At 39.9% G+C, this 16,384-nt stretch overlaps 2 protein-coding genes across 2 annotated transcripts in view; one reads left to right on the top strand and one right to left on the bottom strand.

The window, feature by feature from the left end:
• Nucleotides 1-16,384, top strand: part of LOC144016295 (solute carrier family 23 member 1) — a 54,339-nt gene that overhangs the window by 19,361 nt on the left and 18,594 nt on the right. The window contains exons 4-7 of the mRNA XM_077517234.1: nt 3,951-4,131; nt 5,302-5,483; nt 10,750-10,867; nt 13,020-13,176. Coding sequence (XP_077373360.1) covers nt 3,951-4,131; nt 5,302-5,483; nt 10,750-10,867; nt 13,020-13,176 — 638 coding nt within the window. The remainder of the gene's footprint in view (nt 1-3,950; nt 4,132-5,301; nt 5,484-10,749; nt 10,868-13,019; nt 13,177-16,384) is intronic.
• LOC144016296 (uncharacterized) lies at nt 257-1,725 on the bottom strand. Its single transcript, XM_077517235.1, has 5 exons — nt 1,143-1,725; nt 958-1,004; nt 861-911; nt 749-782; nt 257-657 (listed from the first exon to the last, which is right to left on the bottom strand). Exons 1-5 carry the CDS (start codon nt 1,267-1,269, stop codon nt 362-364), a joined length of 555 nt encoding a protein of 184 aa, XP_077373361.1. The 5' UTR covers nt 1,270-1,725; the 3' UTR covers nt 257-361.

Genomic DNA, 16,384 nt, shown 5'->3' with positions numbered 1-16,384 from the left:
ATTTACAGAATTTTACCGATATTTCAAGCTCCACAGAAAATGTTGTGTTAGGACTATGGAAACACGGATACTACCAAATGAAAGATTGAAGTCTCATCTTTCATCTAAAAAAAAAGTTTGTTTCTACCTTATTCGGATCTTCAGTAATCAACAATAGAAAACACCTTCGTTTCACCCAAATCCTCTTATTTTCTTCCAAAATACGGAGAAATCAAGCTTTTTGTGAAACGATGTTATTTCATGCACTCTAGTGAATTTGGCACTTTTTTTTTTGCATGAGTGATTCTACAAACACCTAAACTTCTATAAAACACTACCCCAACAATAAAAAATGTTTTTTGATTGCAAAATAACAGTTTATTTACATGCAACAGTAGCAATCCGAACAAACAATTTGGAAAACTCTTTGCAAACTATTTACACGTGCGCAACAGTTTTTGTCAGTCTGCTTCTGCATGGACTGATTTGCGTAGAGGTTGGTATGATGAACGATGTGCTGGAGAAGTTCATCCGTGATGAAGAGCTCCAGGATGTCAGCTGGCAGGTGGGAATTCAGCTCTGCTGCAGCATCCCTTGGTCCTGGTTTTGCAGCAAAGGGGAAGATGGTTGGCTGCCAGCCGAATTCATCAACTTCAAGCCAGCCAGAATCTTTGGGATCTGCAAATATACATTTCAATATCATATATTATTTTAGAGCACTGTGATGCAATGTGTGTGTGTGTGTGTGTGTGTGTGTGTGCATGTTTACCTTTTTTTCTTCGATGTATTGGTTGATGCACATTCTGTAAATTATAGAAGAAGTTTACCATCAAATATTTTATTAGAGCTGTGGAGAATCTTTTTTTTTTTTTTCTTTTTACCTTTGTTCTGCTCACTGTGAGAAGGGTCACTTTGGGCCCTATGAGGGGGAGCTTGTTGCGGTGTATTGAAAACGTTTTTGTTTTTTTGTTTTTTTACCTTTCTTTGTCGTAGAACCAGCGGTCGGACGTTGCTGTGAGCACGATCTATAAAACATACATTCACGTTTGTATAGGTAATAGATGTTCTAGTGTATATCAGCACATTTACACACGCTGCTAGCAGATCGCCGAAAAGTTAGTAAAGTAATCTTACTAGCAATCTCTTAGCATGTTAGCGCTTACCTTCACGTTCTTTGGAAGACTGTCCAAGACTGTCTTGCATCGGACCCATAGTACTCGTCATCGTCCGATGAAACGTCATCTGTGCAGACGTGCTCAGTTGTGCACCACTTTTCTCCGGTGCTAGCATCGCTAGCCGGTGCGGCCTTAGGACGTTATTAGCATCGCTAGCCGGTGGGGCCTTCGGACGTGGTCGAAACGGCCGCGTCACCGCTTCAACTATGACTTAACTCCGTCGTCATTTTGAGCTTTGAAAATAAGGATCAAGCGTGAGCTGATTGCCATCTGTAGCCTTTTTGACTCCCTTAGCCAAGTTAGCCATTCTCTCCCCCTCAACACTCTAGCTCCGCCTCTCTTCTTCTACTGTTGTCTCCTACCCGATCTTGTCCAAAAGACTCATCACAGCCATCTAGTGGCCAGGAATACTCATTATAGTAACCCGATCGGCTTGATACTTGGAGCACAGCTGCCCAAGGCTTTCCTCCACCCGTTTCCATAAAAAAAACATAGTAGACGTCAATTAACGTCTATGGCGGCCAATTCTAGGTTTATACTGAACGTCTTTAAACGTTTATGGCGGTCAAAGAGTTAATTTTGAGCCTCCGTCATTCGGCAATCGTCAACAGTTGGGACACCCTTCCGTCATCATCAACCTGTCAATATTTCAAGCCGAGCCGCCAATCCGTCATTCGGCGATTGCGCAGCTAAATGAGCATCCGTTGATGGATTGACGGACCTTCCGTCAATATTGACGGAATGCCCACCTCTGTCAGTGTATAGAGTTTTGCATTACTCCTAGAGCTTTAGCGTTCTTTGCCGCCATCTTGTGGCATCTATTGGTAATTCTAAACTCTTTGGGTGGATGGCAATCACTTGCAGATTTTTACTATTCACGGTAGGTCCCACGCCTGCAAATAGTGGGGTAACAGTTAATATTTAAAAGTTTGCACTGTGTACACATTATAATGATTTTGACTAAATTAGCCGTTTAAATTGATTATGCTCATTTCAGAGCAAAAAGTAAAGAGGACACAAAGCTTTGATGACATTTTGAGGGTGGTTGATTATCTCTGATGAAGCAGTCACGCCTGTGTTTCACACACTTTGATGAGGACTGAACACACACACACACGCAAACTATCTCTAACTTCATGCTTAGACATTTCAAGGCTCACGCGCTCCCTCTCTCCTGCGCCACTCATCATCGTCATAAATAAGACGTTCAATGTGTACGCAGCTTAGTCAAGCTCATGTGTGAACTCTCGAGAGCCATTAAGCACAATCGCGGGGGAGTGAGGAGATGATGATGATGATGACGGTGATGCATCCATCTTTTTGAGTACGCCGCTGCCTCCCACACATTTGAGTCGTACGTGCTCCATACTGAAAAACCTGAGCAAATAATGGAGGCTTTTGTCTGCGATGCCGGCCCACGCAGGTCGCAGGAAGACAAAACGTAACATAAACGCAGATCCCGGCAAACACTTTGGTCACATCTAATCTTTATTTGCTTTGCATCCTTTTCACGTTTCGAAGACAAACAGCCTGTTGTTAAGTCCAGGTGGAAAAAATGGGTTCAGTTAACATACTTTTTTTGTGTAATGCATTCCTTGGAATTAATAAGTTAAAGGGGGGGGGGCATTTTATTACACTTTTTTTTTTATATATATATATATATATACCTGCACAGCAATTTCTGACACACTTTACACCCACAAATTTCTTCTTTAAATTTCTTGTGAATTGTATGCACACTCATGTTTGTGTTAACGAGTCGGAGTTAGACCTTTGCAAGTTTGCATGTTTCTATCGTGGTGTTATTTCTGCCCTGCATCAACAAAATACAGGCATATTATTTATGTGTATTTTTTTTGTCCATTGTAGATAGCATTTTTTGTCATACGTCTGGTAAGAAAGTGTGTTCTCTTCCAGTAGCACTGATGAAAAATTGCTTTAGGCCCAAACACCACCTGGCTTTGGGAACATAATACAATCATACTTCACATGGGGGATACAAAAGAAAGATAATTTGGGGGTTAAAATAGGGCTGTGCAATAAGTTGAAATTCAATTACAATTTCAATTATTATACTCCACAATTACAAAATCTGCATTATCGTAAAAAAGATTATTAATCCTAATTTAAGAATTTATGAAAATGACATAAATTTCTGTGAATTGATGCTAGTTGTTGCAATAGCGATATTTTTGACAATTACTTGATTAACTCATTCACTCCCACCCATTTTCACTGAAGATTTTGACCGATTTTGCAAGACCCACAGAATATTGTGTTCTATTGCTATTAAAAACAAACAAACATGGAACTTCACCAAAAGAAAGATTAGTCTCTTATTTCATCAGGAAAAAAAAGTATATTTCTATCTGTTTCCGCTTTTCAGCAATCAATTAGCATTAGAATATAGCCAAGTTTTCTAATTATTCACAAATCTGTTTTAAACTGTGGTGAGAACAGCTTGTTGCAACAGGGCCCTGGTTGAACTCTTATACTCTGCTGACACCTGCTGGCCATTTTTGTAATGTTCTCTTCAGTTCAGAGGCTGCATCAATGCCTTCTGTATGCTTTAGCATACAAAAAAAAGGAAAGAAAAAACATTTATAAATATGTCTTTGGGACACTGGTAATATTTAAAATAGAACGTATTTTTGGGAGCAAATGAGATAAGGGGATATCAAAAATGCTCATCGTTTGTTCTCTAAAAGAAGTGTAGCACCCATGACTAGATTCGAAATACAATCATATTAGATGTGTTTCTGGTGCCTAATAAGTGTCATCCTCATTGGCGCGCAGGCTGCCAATCCTCCAGGGAGGGACCTTCAGCTTCATCACTCCCACCCTGGCCATCCTTGCGCTGCCCAAGTGGAAGTGCCCCGCCTCACAAGATCCCGCCATGTTGTCTGCGCACAATGGCACCAGCGTGTTGCAGATGGCGGAAAGTGGCGACGAAGTGTGGATGTCGCGAATGCGCGAGGTAAGTCCAACATGTTCACAGCTTTGAACCGACATGTAAAAACACACCTGGAACATGGACATTAGCGATAGACTGATGTTTTTTTTTCGGGGACAATACCAATACCGATTATTGTACGGTATTGTAATTTGGGGATACCCTATCGTAATCAGCGGAAATCGTAGTGAAATCTGAGAGTATCCTAATTGGAATGAATGGAATTGAAAGTGTGCTGATTGTATCGGAATTATGGAGAATTGTCTTGCAATAGGGGTGAATCCTGTGTGAGTCATGTTGTGAATTGCGTTTAAAATTTTAACTTCAGGCAACCGCATCGAATCCCGGGATTGAGTTATTTGCACTTTTCCCACTTGTAGGTCTGAAACTCACAGTGAAAAGAACATTCACGACAAAGCCAATTCTCCCCTCCACAAAATGTTCAAGTGGTGTAGGGCTCATGAATTTTATGACTGTCTGTGGAATTCATCTGTCATTTGTTAAAAGTACATCAAGTGTTTTTGCAGCCATCAATCTCAGCATTGTCAGCGCAGTGTTGCAAAACAAATGCTCACAGGAGGGAATAGAACTCATGTGGTCAGTAAAGGGTCGTAACTACATTATTCAGATATATTCTGTTGTGTGTGTGAACAGTGTACTTCTGCATTGACGTATGACCTATGTATTAGATTACTGTCGGTAGGCTTCTATAAATTTAATTAAATCCAGCGTGAGAGCTGCCTTAAGAGAATTGTGCGGATGAGAAAAAAGTTTTAACAAAAAATATATTTCGATGAATCATCAATGTAAATGTGAATCGTATGGTGTTATAATTGTAGTGAAACTAAGTCATAATTGGAGTGAATCGCAACCTAACTGCAGCAAATGGTATTCCATTGATTTGGACTGAATTATTCAAGTGAATCGTACCGGAATTGGCGAGAATTCTATCGTATTTGAAATGAATCATATTGTAATTGGAGTGAATATATGATCTTAAAGGAATCGTAACATGATGGGAATGAATGTAACGGAGTGAATTTCAATGAAAGTGGATTGAGTCAAAACAGCATACATCATATTGCATCATAATTGAAGTGAGTATCATAGTTTGAATCGTATGGTAGATGTACTGAATCATCTCACTGCAAATAATAGTGGCTGACGTGGCTCATTTCCTACCTCACTTGACAGATCCAAGGAGCTATCTTGGTGTCGTCGCTGGTCCAGATCACGCTGGGCTTCACTGGCCTGGTGGGCTTTGTGCTCCGATACATCGGACCGCTGGCCATCGCGCCCACCATCAACCTCATCGGCTTGTCATTGTTCACTGAGGCCGGCAAGAAGTCAGGCGGCCATTGGGGGATCGCTGCTCTGTGAGTCTGCACGCTAATATGTAAAAAAAAAAAAAAAAATGCTAATGTGACCATTTTGAGCCTGGCTTTTTGTTTTCATTGATGTTCCCAGTTTGTGTCTATTGAATAATCGTCCAGCATACTATACTAATCGGTTGCTCACCTGCTTGGTAGCAAAACAGCTCATTCATGGCCACTCTTCCCTTGAAATGAGACAATATTTTGGGGGAGAGATGTCAGAACGTATAGGCTAAATGCTACATAGCATATTCTCCCATAATACCACGTGCCGTGGTATTACTCGCGCATGTGCTGGTGGATAAAAAGAACATTTTTTTTTTTAAGCATTTGGCACACATTGCAATAATACGTTGAAAATTACCTAAAAACGTAATTACGAGTCTGAACGTTTGAACGTACTTGCTAGTATGTTCCTGGTTGCCAGCCAATCGCAGGGCACACATAGACAAACAACCATCCACACACACAAGCACACGTAAGGACAATTCAGAGCGCCCAATTAACCTGCCATGCATGTCTTTGGAATGCGGGAGGAGACCGGAGTACCCGGAGAAGACCCACGCAGGCACAGGAGAACATGCAATCTCCACCCAGGAAGGCCGGAGCCTGGACTCGATCTCGCATCCTCACCGCTGGGAGGCGAACGTGCTAACCAGTCAATCATCGTGCCGCCCTTATTTTATTTTTATTATTTTTATTTTTGTTAAATGACTAGAGTTGCACTATTGTGACCAGGGGACACACTCACAAGAAAATTTAAAATTAGAAGCTTTTTGGAAAAAAGCCAAAACGTCTTCAATAAACAAGAAGAGTCCTGTTACCTTGATTCAACCTGTGCGGATTACTGACAGATGAATTTAGTCGCAATTTTGCATTGACAAATGTGGTGGTCGTCTGTGTCAGTCTTCTGTCCTCAGATGCAGGAAACACATCAAGGATGTGTCATGGTGTCATCTTTAAACCGCACATTGCATTCCCATCAGCCTGTTCAAAGTGGAGGCCTTGAAAACGAGGCCTTGGGTCTGTTTTCTGTGAAGGCGCTGTGTCTGTCTGTGGGAAATCTGTGCGACAGATGAAAGGTTTATGCCGCTAAGGCAAGGGCGATACATCGTCATCCTCATGCCGCAGTGTGGTTCGATGGCGGCTTTTCTTCTTCCCTTGACTTTGGTGCTGAAAACCTTGTGGTGTTAATTGGGATTTGTCAGTGTTAAGTGCTTTTGTCACAGAGGTCAGGAGGGCATAGCTGCAGACATTTAACAAGAAGTGCTTTTTCACTTAACTTCCAGCTTGAACAAGAAAACATCTGCAAACTCTCCCGGTGTCCTGATGGACCTTTGGGCAGTCGTAGTGTCCACCAGTGAGGCGCAAAGTCGCCAAATAGTCCGCACAGGCCAGCTGTGCAAGACAAAGACACACACACTGAGCTTACTAAACGCTGGAAAGAAAGGTATTAAGAAAACTATTACTTGCTTTTTTGACAAATGTACATCAGATACAATTAAGTCTTCAATAATGCAAATGTTTAGGTTGTAAACATCAAACACAATTTTTGATTGACGGAATGTACTGGTACTTGAGTTTTTCAACATCATAACTGAGTCTAACTATCGTATCAATGATGTGATCACAAGTATCAATATCAGGCTGCGCTGCGACCCTTTATCAAGAACTACAAGTAGCTTGCAACAGTGGTGGCTGAGCTGACGAGAATCGAGGCAATATTGCTTGAAAGCAGTGGGCAGAATGCAAGCCGATCTGCTCTTCTGGAAGCCACAACATGTGTGAAAGCTGATCCGATGTCAGCGAAGACGCTACTGGTGAACGAGAAAAAATGCGCTTGCCTTGGCTGCTCACCTGGCGGGGTGGGGCCTGCCGGTGGCGTCTGGGGACCGATTCTCCAGTTCTGGGACTAGCCGCAATCTACACACGGACATTCAAGATGAACTGAGTAAGCAGTGTCTGGGATAGTCTGGGATGGATGGATAACGATATGAATTAATGACTATTCTAAACAATGTATATGACTGATGCGTTTTCGTAATGGATCGATGGGGACAGGTCTCGTACGGGGGGGAATGAATAACTGATGTGAGTTTGTAAAAAATCGACTATCCAATAATCGTATGTAACAATATGGAGTCTTCACCCAAACAATTCAACTCACTTTCTTACCTAACATACTTGGTTATCTAAACATAAAAGATTCACAAATAAGTCATTTTAGTCACAAGCCACACTTTGCATTTGCTCGACTAATTGGAGGCGGAGTGTTGTGATTTACGATGTTTGTGACGAGGACACGAGTAGCAGCCGAGAACCCGGAAAAGAAAACATGCTGTGGGTGTTAGGACAGCTACAAGTGACAAAAAAAAAAAAAAAAAAAAAAAGTAATTATAATGCAATGACATCCCGTTCATTTATATGTCTTCCACCGCCGTTGTTGATGCCATAAGTTCAAATGTGATGCTGGGTTGTGTCGGTGGCTCAGAAATTTAGCTCACTAGTAGTCGCTGCACTCCCAAACCGGGGTTCCATCCCTACTCCTGCCCATGAAAATAAAAGTAATTAAAAGGTTGATTGTGAAAGAGAGTTTTGTTTTTTTGTATTATTTTTTTTTACCCATACAGAAGCACACGTTAAAATTAGTGCTTTCACTATTGAATATTTCCAAAATCAGTCAATCTATCAGTTATTAAATTGATTAATTGACTAATTGGATTCAGTTTAATTTTGCATTAAAGTGTATTACAAAAGCATGTTTTCCTGATTACTGTTTATTAACTCCTTATTGGTGTTTATTTTGTATTCATATAGTGATTTCAAAAAAGGGGCATTGATATTGCATGTTACCAGTTCGGTCATTGTTTTCTAAAGTAAAAACAAATGTTTGCAAATGTCTTATTAAATAAACACAGACGATAATCTGTCGTCTTTCATTAAGAACTCCAGAAATCAGTGAACAATTACTGTTGATATGCTGAAATCAGGATTTGGACAATTTTAATTAAAAAATGGCTCCAAACAATTACTCGATTATTAAAATAGTGGTCGATTAACTTGATAATCAAATACTTGTCGATTAGACGATTAAATTTGACAGCTCTGGTTAAAAGAATTACTGTATAATTAATGTATGGCATCTTTGAGTAAACTTTGAGTGTCATTTAAGTATCACAAGGCCTGGTTGAGTGTCCTTTTTTTTTTTTAAATACCTTTTTGGAAATCAAAATGGTCACCCTAGTCTAACTAGTAATTCTAATAATTTCAATTTAGTCTGTGATTGCAGGTGATCAGAGATATCAGTTATCTAGAAGTTGAGCTAAGTGTGCGTGCTTTTGTAGAATGAACATCAGAGACAATTTTGTCTTCAAATAAATAAATATAAATAAATATCAGACAATGTATGGTCTTCGATTAATCTAATGTATCCAATTTTGTAATCCTCAAAGACGGTTTGAGTCCTGACTGAACCTTATTTTGATGCTTAATAGGATGGACCGAGGTTTTGAACAATTCCCTGGAATTAATGTTATTTCCTGTCTTGAAAGGACAGCCAGCAAAATAATTAGACAAAATTATTTTGGGAGAGAGGCAGTGCGTGATTGGGTTGTGGTAATGAGGATGTTATTAGCTTGTTTTGCTGTCTCATAACGAGGAATTACAGCAGCATCATGCCAGGCACACATGGTCGGCATTAACTTCTTGTCTTTCACAAAGCGTTCTTCACAACTTGGATTGGTTATTGTGCAGGAAAAATGTTGTTGCTTGAATAATGGCGGCCTCCTTTCTTTCATGAATGATTGACTCACACAATTCAAGCTGGGCCTGCTGTCGTCCCCCTGGCTAACGAGTAAGGGTTGCGTGCCGTCTGTCTTTAGGCACGCAAAGTTCTTTTTTTTTTTTTTTTTTTTTGCATGCAGATGGGATTCGTTCTCAGGAATACGTTGCCACCTGAGCCTGAGGAAGGGTGCAGTGCTGCTACTGTTGAACATCTGCAGATGAGCTGCTTGTCAAGGCTTTCATTGCAATATAATACATCACTGCAACAAAGTGTGACACGGGTTTCCCACAGGAAGCAATGGACATAATTAAATAATGTCTTCAGCCAAACATTCTAAGCAACACGCCACTGAAAAGTTATTGTCCTTCATTCAATTAGGCAATGTGTATTAACATTAATGGTGCAAATATGTAGTAAACATTTCTGACTGGCGAGTACGTTCCATTGTATTTAGTTTGAATGTAAACTGTACAATTAAAATGTATACAGTATTGCACCAGTGCAGTCTAACCTTAGTTTCATATTCTTCCTTCAAAAAAAAAAAAAAAAAAAGGTGTCAAGCTTGGGTTAGATTTGAAAATAGGGTTACAAGTACGGATGTCTGCGATTAGCTGGCAACCAGTCCAGGGTGTACCCCGCCTACTGCCCAAAGCCAGCTGAGATAGGCTCCAGCATCCCCCGCAACCCTTGTGAGGAATAAGCGGTCAAGAAAATGGATGGATGGAAGTACGGATGTTCGATACCAGTTTTTTCCCCAACCAATTAAGGTACAAATATTAAAATCTTGACTAGTAACCGATACCGATACCATGTACCGATGCCACTTGTACTTTTGATCTGGATTATTGTAACGCTCTTCTGTCTGGACTCTCTCAAAAGAACATCAGAGAATTGCAGCTCATTTAGAATGCTGCAGCTTGAGTTCTGTCCAAAACAAAGCAATCAGAACATATCTTTCCAGTCCTTAAAGCTTTACACCGGATCCCAGTCAGCTGTAGAATAGATTTCAAAATTCTGATACTGGTCTAGAAATCACTGAATGGTTTGGGTCCTGAATATATTCAAGAAATGCTGATTGAATACAAACCCAGCAGGGCTCTGAGACCTACAGACGTGGGCCAACTAGTGGAACCCTGACTTGGAAGTAAACATGGTGACGCTGCATTTAGCTGTTATGCTGCACGCCAATGGACTAAGCTGCCAACAGAAGTTAAAATCAACTGAAATCTGGGTCTGAGGCCAGGATTAGAGTTTCAAATAAGTGGTTCAGGGTTATTGAGTTAGTTTGGGTTAAAGATTCAAATTAAGACTGGAAATTGGTGTTTCAAATTGTTTCAAGACAGGATGATGGTTTCACATTAGCTTTTAAAATGTTTCTTGCAAGCTGCTGTTCGTGAATCAATCTAGCTCTGGGTCTCAATTTCAAATAAGTTTTTGTTGCAAGTTGGTACTCAGCTGTAGCTCTCCACTGTCGTGTGCCCACAGCACGGTGTGCCTCATCCTGTTGTTCTCGCAGTACCTGAGCAAAGTGGACGTGCCGTTGATTGCCTACAAGGACAAGAAGTGGAAGGTGTTCCACTACCCTCTCTTCAAGCTCTTCTCGGTGAGTCACCAACTTCTACGCTTGAACTCCTCTGCCCTCGGTGCACCCTGCCGTACAAACTATTATGCTTTTATATTACTGTTGAGTAATCGCTGACACACTCGCACCTGTGATGCTGGCCCGACTCCCGAAGCACGTCAAACGTGACGCTATGGAATGCACTCTGGCCGCAGCGCCTGTTTCTTCATGGAAATGACATGTCAACCTGAGTGCGAGAGTGTTATGTTGGAGTCACCCAAGAACTCTCAGTCACTCCTGCTCCCGGCGTTTAATGTTTGGACGCGGAAAGAATCAATGCAAATCTTTCAGTGTGCGCTTTAAGATTAAATAGACAAACGATATAAGGCGTCCTGGCATGACGGAATGAGCTTTGTTTTTTTGTTTTTTTTTGTTTTTAAAGAGAAGCCAACGCCCAGCCCTTTCCATGTTACCGAGCACCATTTGACTGTTTTTAAAGGAGGTCTTAAAAAGGATTAATTCTCCACTGCACGCTGTTGAGTTCAATAAAAACTCATACTTAATATTCCAGCTAAATCACATGAGAAAGTACTAGGGGTGTGAATTGCCTAGTACCTGACGATTCGATTCGTATCACGATTCACAGGTCACGATTCGATTCGATACCGATTAATCCCGATACGAATTTATAAGTCGATTGTTGCGATTTTTTTTCATTCAAATTTAGAAAATACTAATCAGTAAGCTTGTAGAGTGTAAGATTTATATGAAAATGTATTATTTATTTATCTGAAATTTCAGTCTTATAGAGGTTGTAATCTGTTTCATGTTTGAACAGCATTAAAATAAAATATTAAGGCTTAATGTTCCGTTCATATAACATTCTTCCATGCTCAAGGTGTGAATCCTAACCCGAAGTCAGACGTTTTGTTGAATATTTTTCCATTAAAAATGGAAGTTTAAAAATCGATTCACACACACACAAAAAAAAAAAAAAAAAAAAAAAAAGGCAATGATGATAAGACGTTGAATCGGTAAGACTACCGAATGAACAATTCTGAGCGCTTAAAAAAAAAAAAAAAACGTTTTTTTTTTTTATTGAATCGATTCGAGAATCGCGCAATGTAGTATCGCGATATATCGCCGAATCGATTTTTTTTAACACCCCTAGAAAGTACAGTCGGGCACAGCCAAGCTCCTCTGAGTTGTTGATGCAAGCAAGGTTATTTTACTTAACGAAAACAGAAAAGCAAATTTTGTTAAGGAAATAAAATAAAAGCGAAAAATGCTTTACAAAAAATTTAAACTTACAGAACTATATTTTATTTTACAAAAATAACTAAAAGAATAATTACAGCAAAAATGTCCTTCGTTTAGTCTTTGGTAATTAATTTAATACATGAGCCTTTGGTGATTATTTTAAATGGGATTTTAAGTATATTTATTTCAATATTAACCGAAATAAAGATGTTTGAAAGTGTCACTAAAATGTTTTCATTTTACCATGGTGTTTATTAAATGTGCGCAAGTAATACACATTAAAAAAATAAAATAAAATGGGAAAAAACACAAACTAATACTAAACTAACTAAAACAAAACAAAATCTAAGCTTTTTTTTTTTTTAAACTAATAAAAACTAACAGAACACCCTGAAAACTAATTAAAACAAAATTTAAATAAAACTCAAAACGAAATAAAACTAACGAAAATTCCAAAACTATAATAATCCTGGCTCCAAGTCAGGGTTAGCATTTAAGCCTGGGTCAGACTGATTTGCAACAAACATAAAAAATAAAAATAATAATAAAAAAAAATAAAAATATCACTGCTACAAGAAGGCAGACCTTCATTGAAGCTTTGTGTAAGAAAGGATTCAGCAGCGCCTCAAGGGGAAATAAAAAAACACCAAACAGGTTAACAAATATTGTACTTGACTTAGATCAAAGTAACTTGTAAGGTTTTAAAAAGCCTGAAATGTGGCTGGCCTCCGTGAACCTGAGCATACCCTGATCATTCCGCGTTATCTCCCGCGTATAATCTTAAACATTCAGCAACACGTTCAACAGACCAAATCCAGGAAGTCCAAATAAAATATTTCAGAGGATTGTTCTTTGTTGTAATTCCATCTGCATCTGATAGCGACGTAGTCACGCAGTCCTAATTTTGCTGACGTCGAAGTTTTGCTCGCTCCAGGCCTTATTCGGAATGTGTGGCGGCTGGTTGGTCTGTTTCCTGCTGACCGTCTTCGACGTGCTGCCGTCCAAGTCGGACATTTACGGTTACTCGGCGAGGACCGACATTAACCTGGATGCTGTCGCCAACTCACCCTGGTTCCACATTCCATACCCAGGTAACACCTTTTGCATGTAGCATGTAGCATGTTGGCTGATACCATACAGCTCACAGTGCTACTTGCTGTCATTTGTTTTGAATCGGGTGACCGTAACCACATTTACATTTTCACAAGGAAGAACACCAACCGGGTAGCACACTCCATTTTGAAGCGGGAGGTTTTCATGGCAAGGTTAGGATTGCAAAATAGGGTTTCAAGTCTGTTTCCAGGTTTTGAACAAGGGTTAGGTTTTCGGATATACATACAGTAGATTAGATAGACAGATTAGATAAATTAGATGGATAAGATAAATTCACTGTAGTCTCCACAATGAAAACAATATTTTTACTGGCTTGGAAGAATTTGCCTTAATGTTCTGGACTCCTGTTTCCACGTCATTGTATGTAGTGAAGGCGGCACACACAACAGAAAAAGTGAATGTATGAGTAGAAATATTACATATCTTCCCCTCCCCTGACATAATTGTAATGATTAACATAGGTTCCTGGAAGGCATTCATAGAAGACGATTATAAAAGACAAGCAGTGTCTTTACAAATGGCAGGCGTTAATTCGAACAGTGGGGCCGCGGACATCAAGGACAGTATGTATTTCCCCCCCCCCCACAATTTAAAAGAACTCCCGGATGCTTTAATAACACGGCTATCTGTTGCCTTCTTCAAAATACCCCAAAGGATCAAGAATTATTGTACTCCACACCAGCTGGGCCAATGGCGAGTCCGGATTTCATTACGAAGATAGCTCCGCCTCCGGGTAAAGCTAGGAGTTGCTGCGCACTGAGTCTCGACTCTAAAAATGCGACTGCTTGACTGCCAAGCACATGCAAGCCACCTGGGATTCTACTTTCCCTTGTGGAAGCAGCTCGAAAGGTGGGTCTCGGTCCGCTTGTTTAGTCCGCACCAGGATTCGTTTGTGTGTGTTCAGACCTGCACAAAAGGTCCGCACCAGCGTGGGAAACTAACTCTGGTCCGTTTAAAGCGGACCAAACAGTGCAGGTCTGAATGCACCCTTTATAAATCAAATTGTGCAAGGAAATTGAAATTTAGAGCTGCACAACACGAGCATGAGACTCGTGGATGTAGATTGTGTTGTTATTCCACCCCAACCCCCCCTCCATTGATCTGTCCTTGCGATAACCCAGAGACCTTGTTGCACAAAAGCACTTATATTTCTCAATGATGAATTAAGACAGCGGGTGTGACAAATATGGAACAGCTGATGCTCATTAGGGCGTCATTTGGAGGGCATTACCTTCTTCATCAGAGACCACTTGTTTATGTTGATAAATATGCGCTGAGCTTTTTTGTCTACTTAATGCAAAGAACGATGTCTCAATTAAATGCACACATTACTGTATTTTTATGTGTACTGGGTCATCAATAAGGCTAAGAGTCTGGCATATATACAGGGTAAAGGAAGCTCACGATGTTCAGAAATAATTTAGCGTGACCGGGATGTTCTTGGCCTTGCACATTTGAGGCAGAGTTACGACTGGCCACTTTTACCTCACAAATGGATCACTTTGCAAAATATATTGCAGCTAGAATGAAGCCCTCAGCTAACGCAACACAATATTAATCTTCCGTAATCCATACCCTCCGTTAATCAAAGAAAAACCTGCAATGGTCATTGAAGTAATTTCTAACTTAGAAAATTAATAATACAGCAAATTATTGAGAATGAACCAATGTTAATTAGACATTGCTTTTGAATTGTGGTTCAACAGAATTGTTTTCTTTTTGAAACAAACTAACGAAACAGACCTGAAACCTCACTCACCAATGCTGCATAGTTTAATGCACAAAATGAGGCTGACAAACATTCCCGCCCAGGCCTGAAAGATGCGTATGCAACTTCCTGCACAGAGTTGAATTGAAGCCAGATTGTTTTATTACAGCTCTCACATGTCCAATTTCACTTAATAGCTCTAATCATGAATTATATAGACAGATTTTGGACTTTGTGCACAATTTTATGTTAACGTTAAACTTGTCGTTTTTTTTTTGATGCTGCTCATGCCTTTTTGAAGTACCCTTCAGGGATTAATTGTTTTAATTGTAAAACCACATATTGTCATGTGGCACCTGCACTGGTGCGGGGGAAGGGATGGAGGTGGGTGGGCTTTCCACCGCTCCAGACTCAAGAGGAATAAATTAAGGAAACATTAAAACACGTTATGATCATTGCATTTTCACGTGTTATTTGCAAAAAAGGATGGAAAAGTGTTTCTCTCAGCCATGTCAATGTAAACATTTGCGAAATTATGCCACGGTTAAAAAATAAATTTCAAGCCAGACTACTTAAAAATAAATAAATAAATAAATAAATAATAGCATTAATAAAGGTGTCTTCCAATTGTAATCTGTTAATTTGCCTTTTCGAAGGGCGTGGAGGCTATATGACTGAATACAGACCACAGATGGCAAAGGAGAGAAATTAATTTGTTTGCAGTGTTAGACATAAAATTATAGACATGTAAAAGGAAAAGGCTAGAAGACCAACTCCATGGAGCTTGACGTTCATGCCTTGTCTACAGTTGCATTTATTGTTCATGAGTTTAAAGATAACATCCCTGGATGTGGCTGCATGAGTAAAATGGATGAAAATTTGAAGACACAGATAATACGAATGGTAACCAAAGAGTCCTGGACAACCTCCAAAGAAATTAAAGATGAACTCCAAAGCCAAGGCCCATCAGTGTCAGATCGTCTCACCCGTCGAAGTGGACTTCGTGGGAGACGACCATGAAGGATTTACTGTTGAAAGTAGATCAAAAACAGGCCAGTCTAGAATTTGCCATAATGACCCAGAACTCATGGCAATACAGTCATTGTGTGCATTTATTGGAGACATATTATGCACCCGACGCCCCAACCAACCGCCAGTCAAGCCACAAAGATTTGGAGAGAAGTCGAAATCAATTACCGTACATTTTTATTATCGATTTTATTGCTATGATTATGGATTTATTTTTTTTAATTGGGAATTTTATTTTCAGGTACAGTAGTATTGCACAATCCAATTACAAGCAAGGCAAATTTGTTGGGTGAGGAAACATTTGATCAGTGCCTATTTTGCGATGACATCAGCACAGCAAACATGGAAGCAGTCGAGCCTCCGCAGTGACAAAGAAAACGCTTGACAAAATCCAGAACCAGTCCACAAGGTCACACATCGGGAACTCATTCAGTATGAAACATGACACA

This window comes from Festucalex cinctus, chromosome 3, assembly GCF_051991245.1.
Source record: "Festucalex cinctus isolate MCC-2025b chromosome 3, RoL_Fcin_1.0, whole genome shotgun sequence".
Lineage (NCBI taxonomy): Eukaryota > Metazoa > Chordata > Actinopteri > Syngnathiformes > Syngnathidae > Festucalex > Festucalex cinctus.
This window is presented reverse-complemented; position numbering and strand designations above follow the sequence as displayed.

Excerpts from the sequence above, each read along its gene's own strand:
- LOC144016296 (XM_077517235.1), bottom strand. The coding sequence starts at position 1,269 with ATGCTAGCACCGGAGAAAAGTGGTGCACAACTGAGCACGTCTGCACAG. Across the intron at positions 1,005-1,142 it reads GTCTTCCAAAGAACGTGAAG|ATCGTGCTCACAGCAACGTC; the intron begins GTAAGCGCTAAC and ends TATGTTTTATAG. Across the intron at positions 658-748 it reads AATACATCGAAGAAAAAAAG|ATCCCAAAGATTCTGGCTGG; the intron begins GTAAACATGCAC and ends GTATATTTGCAG.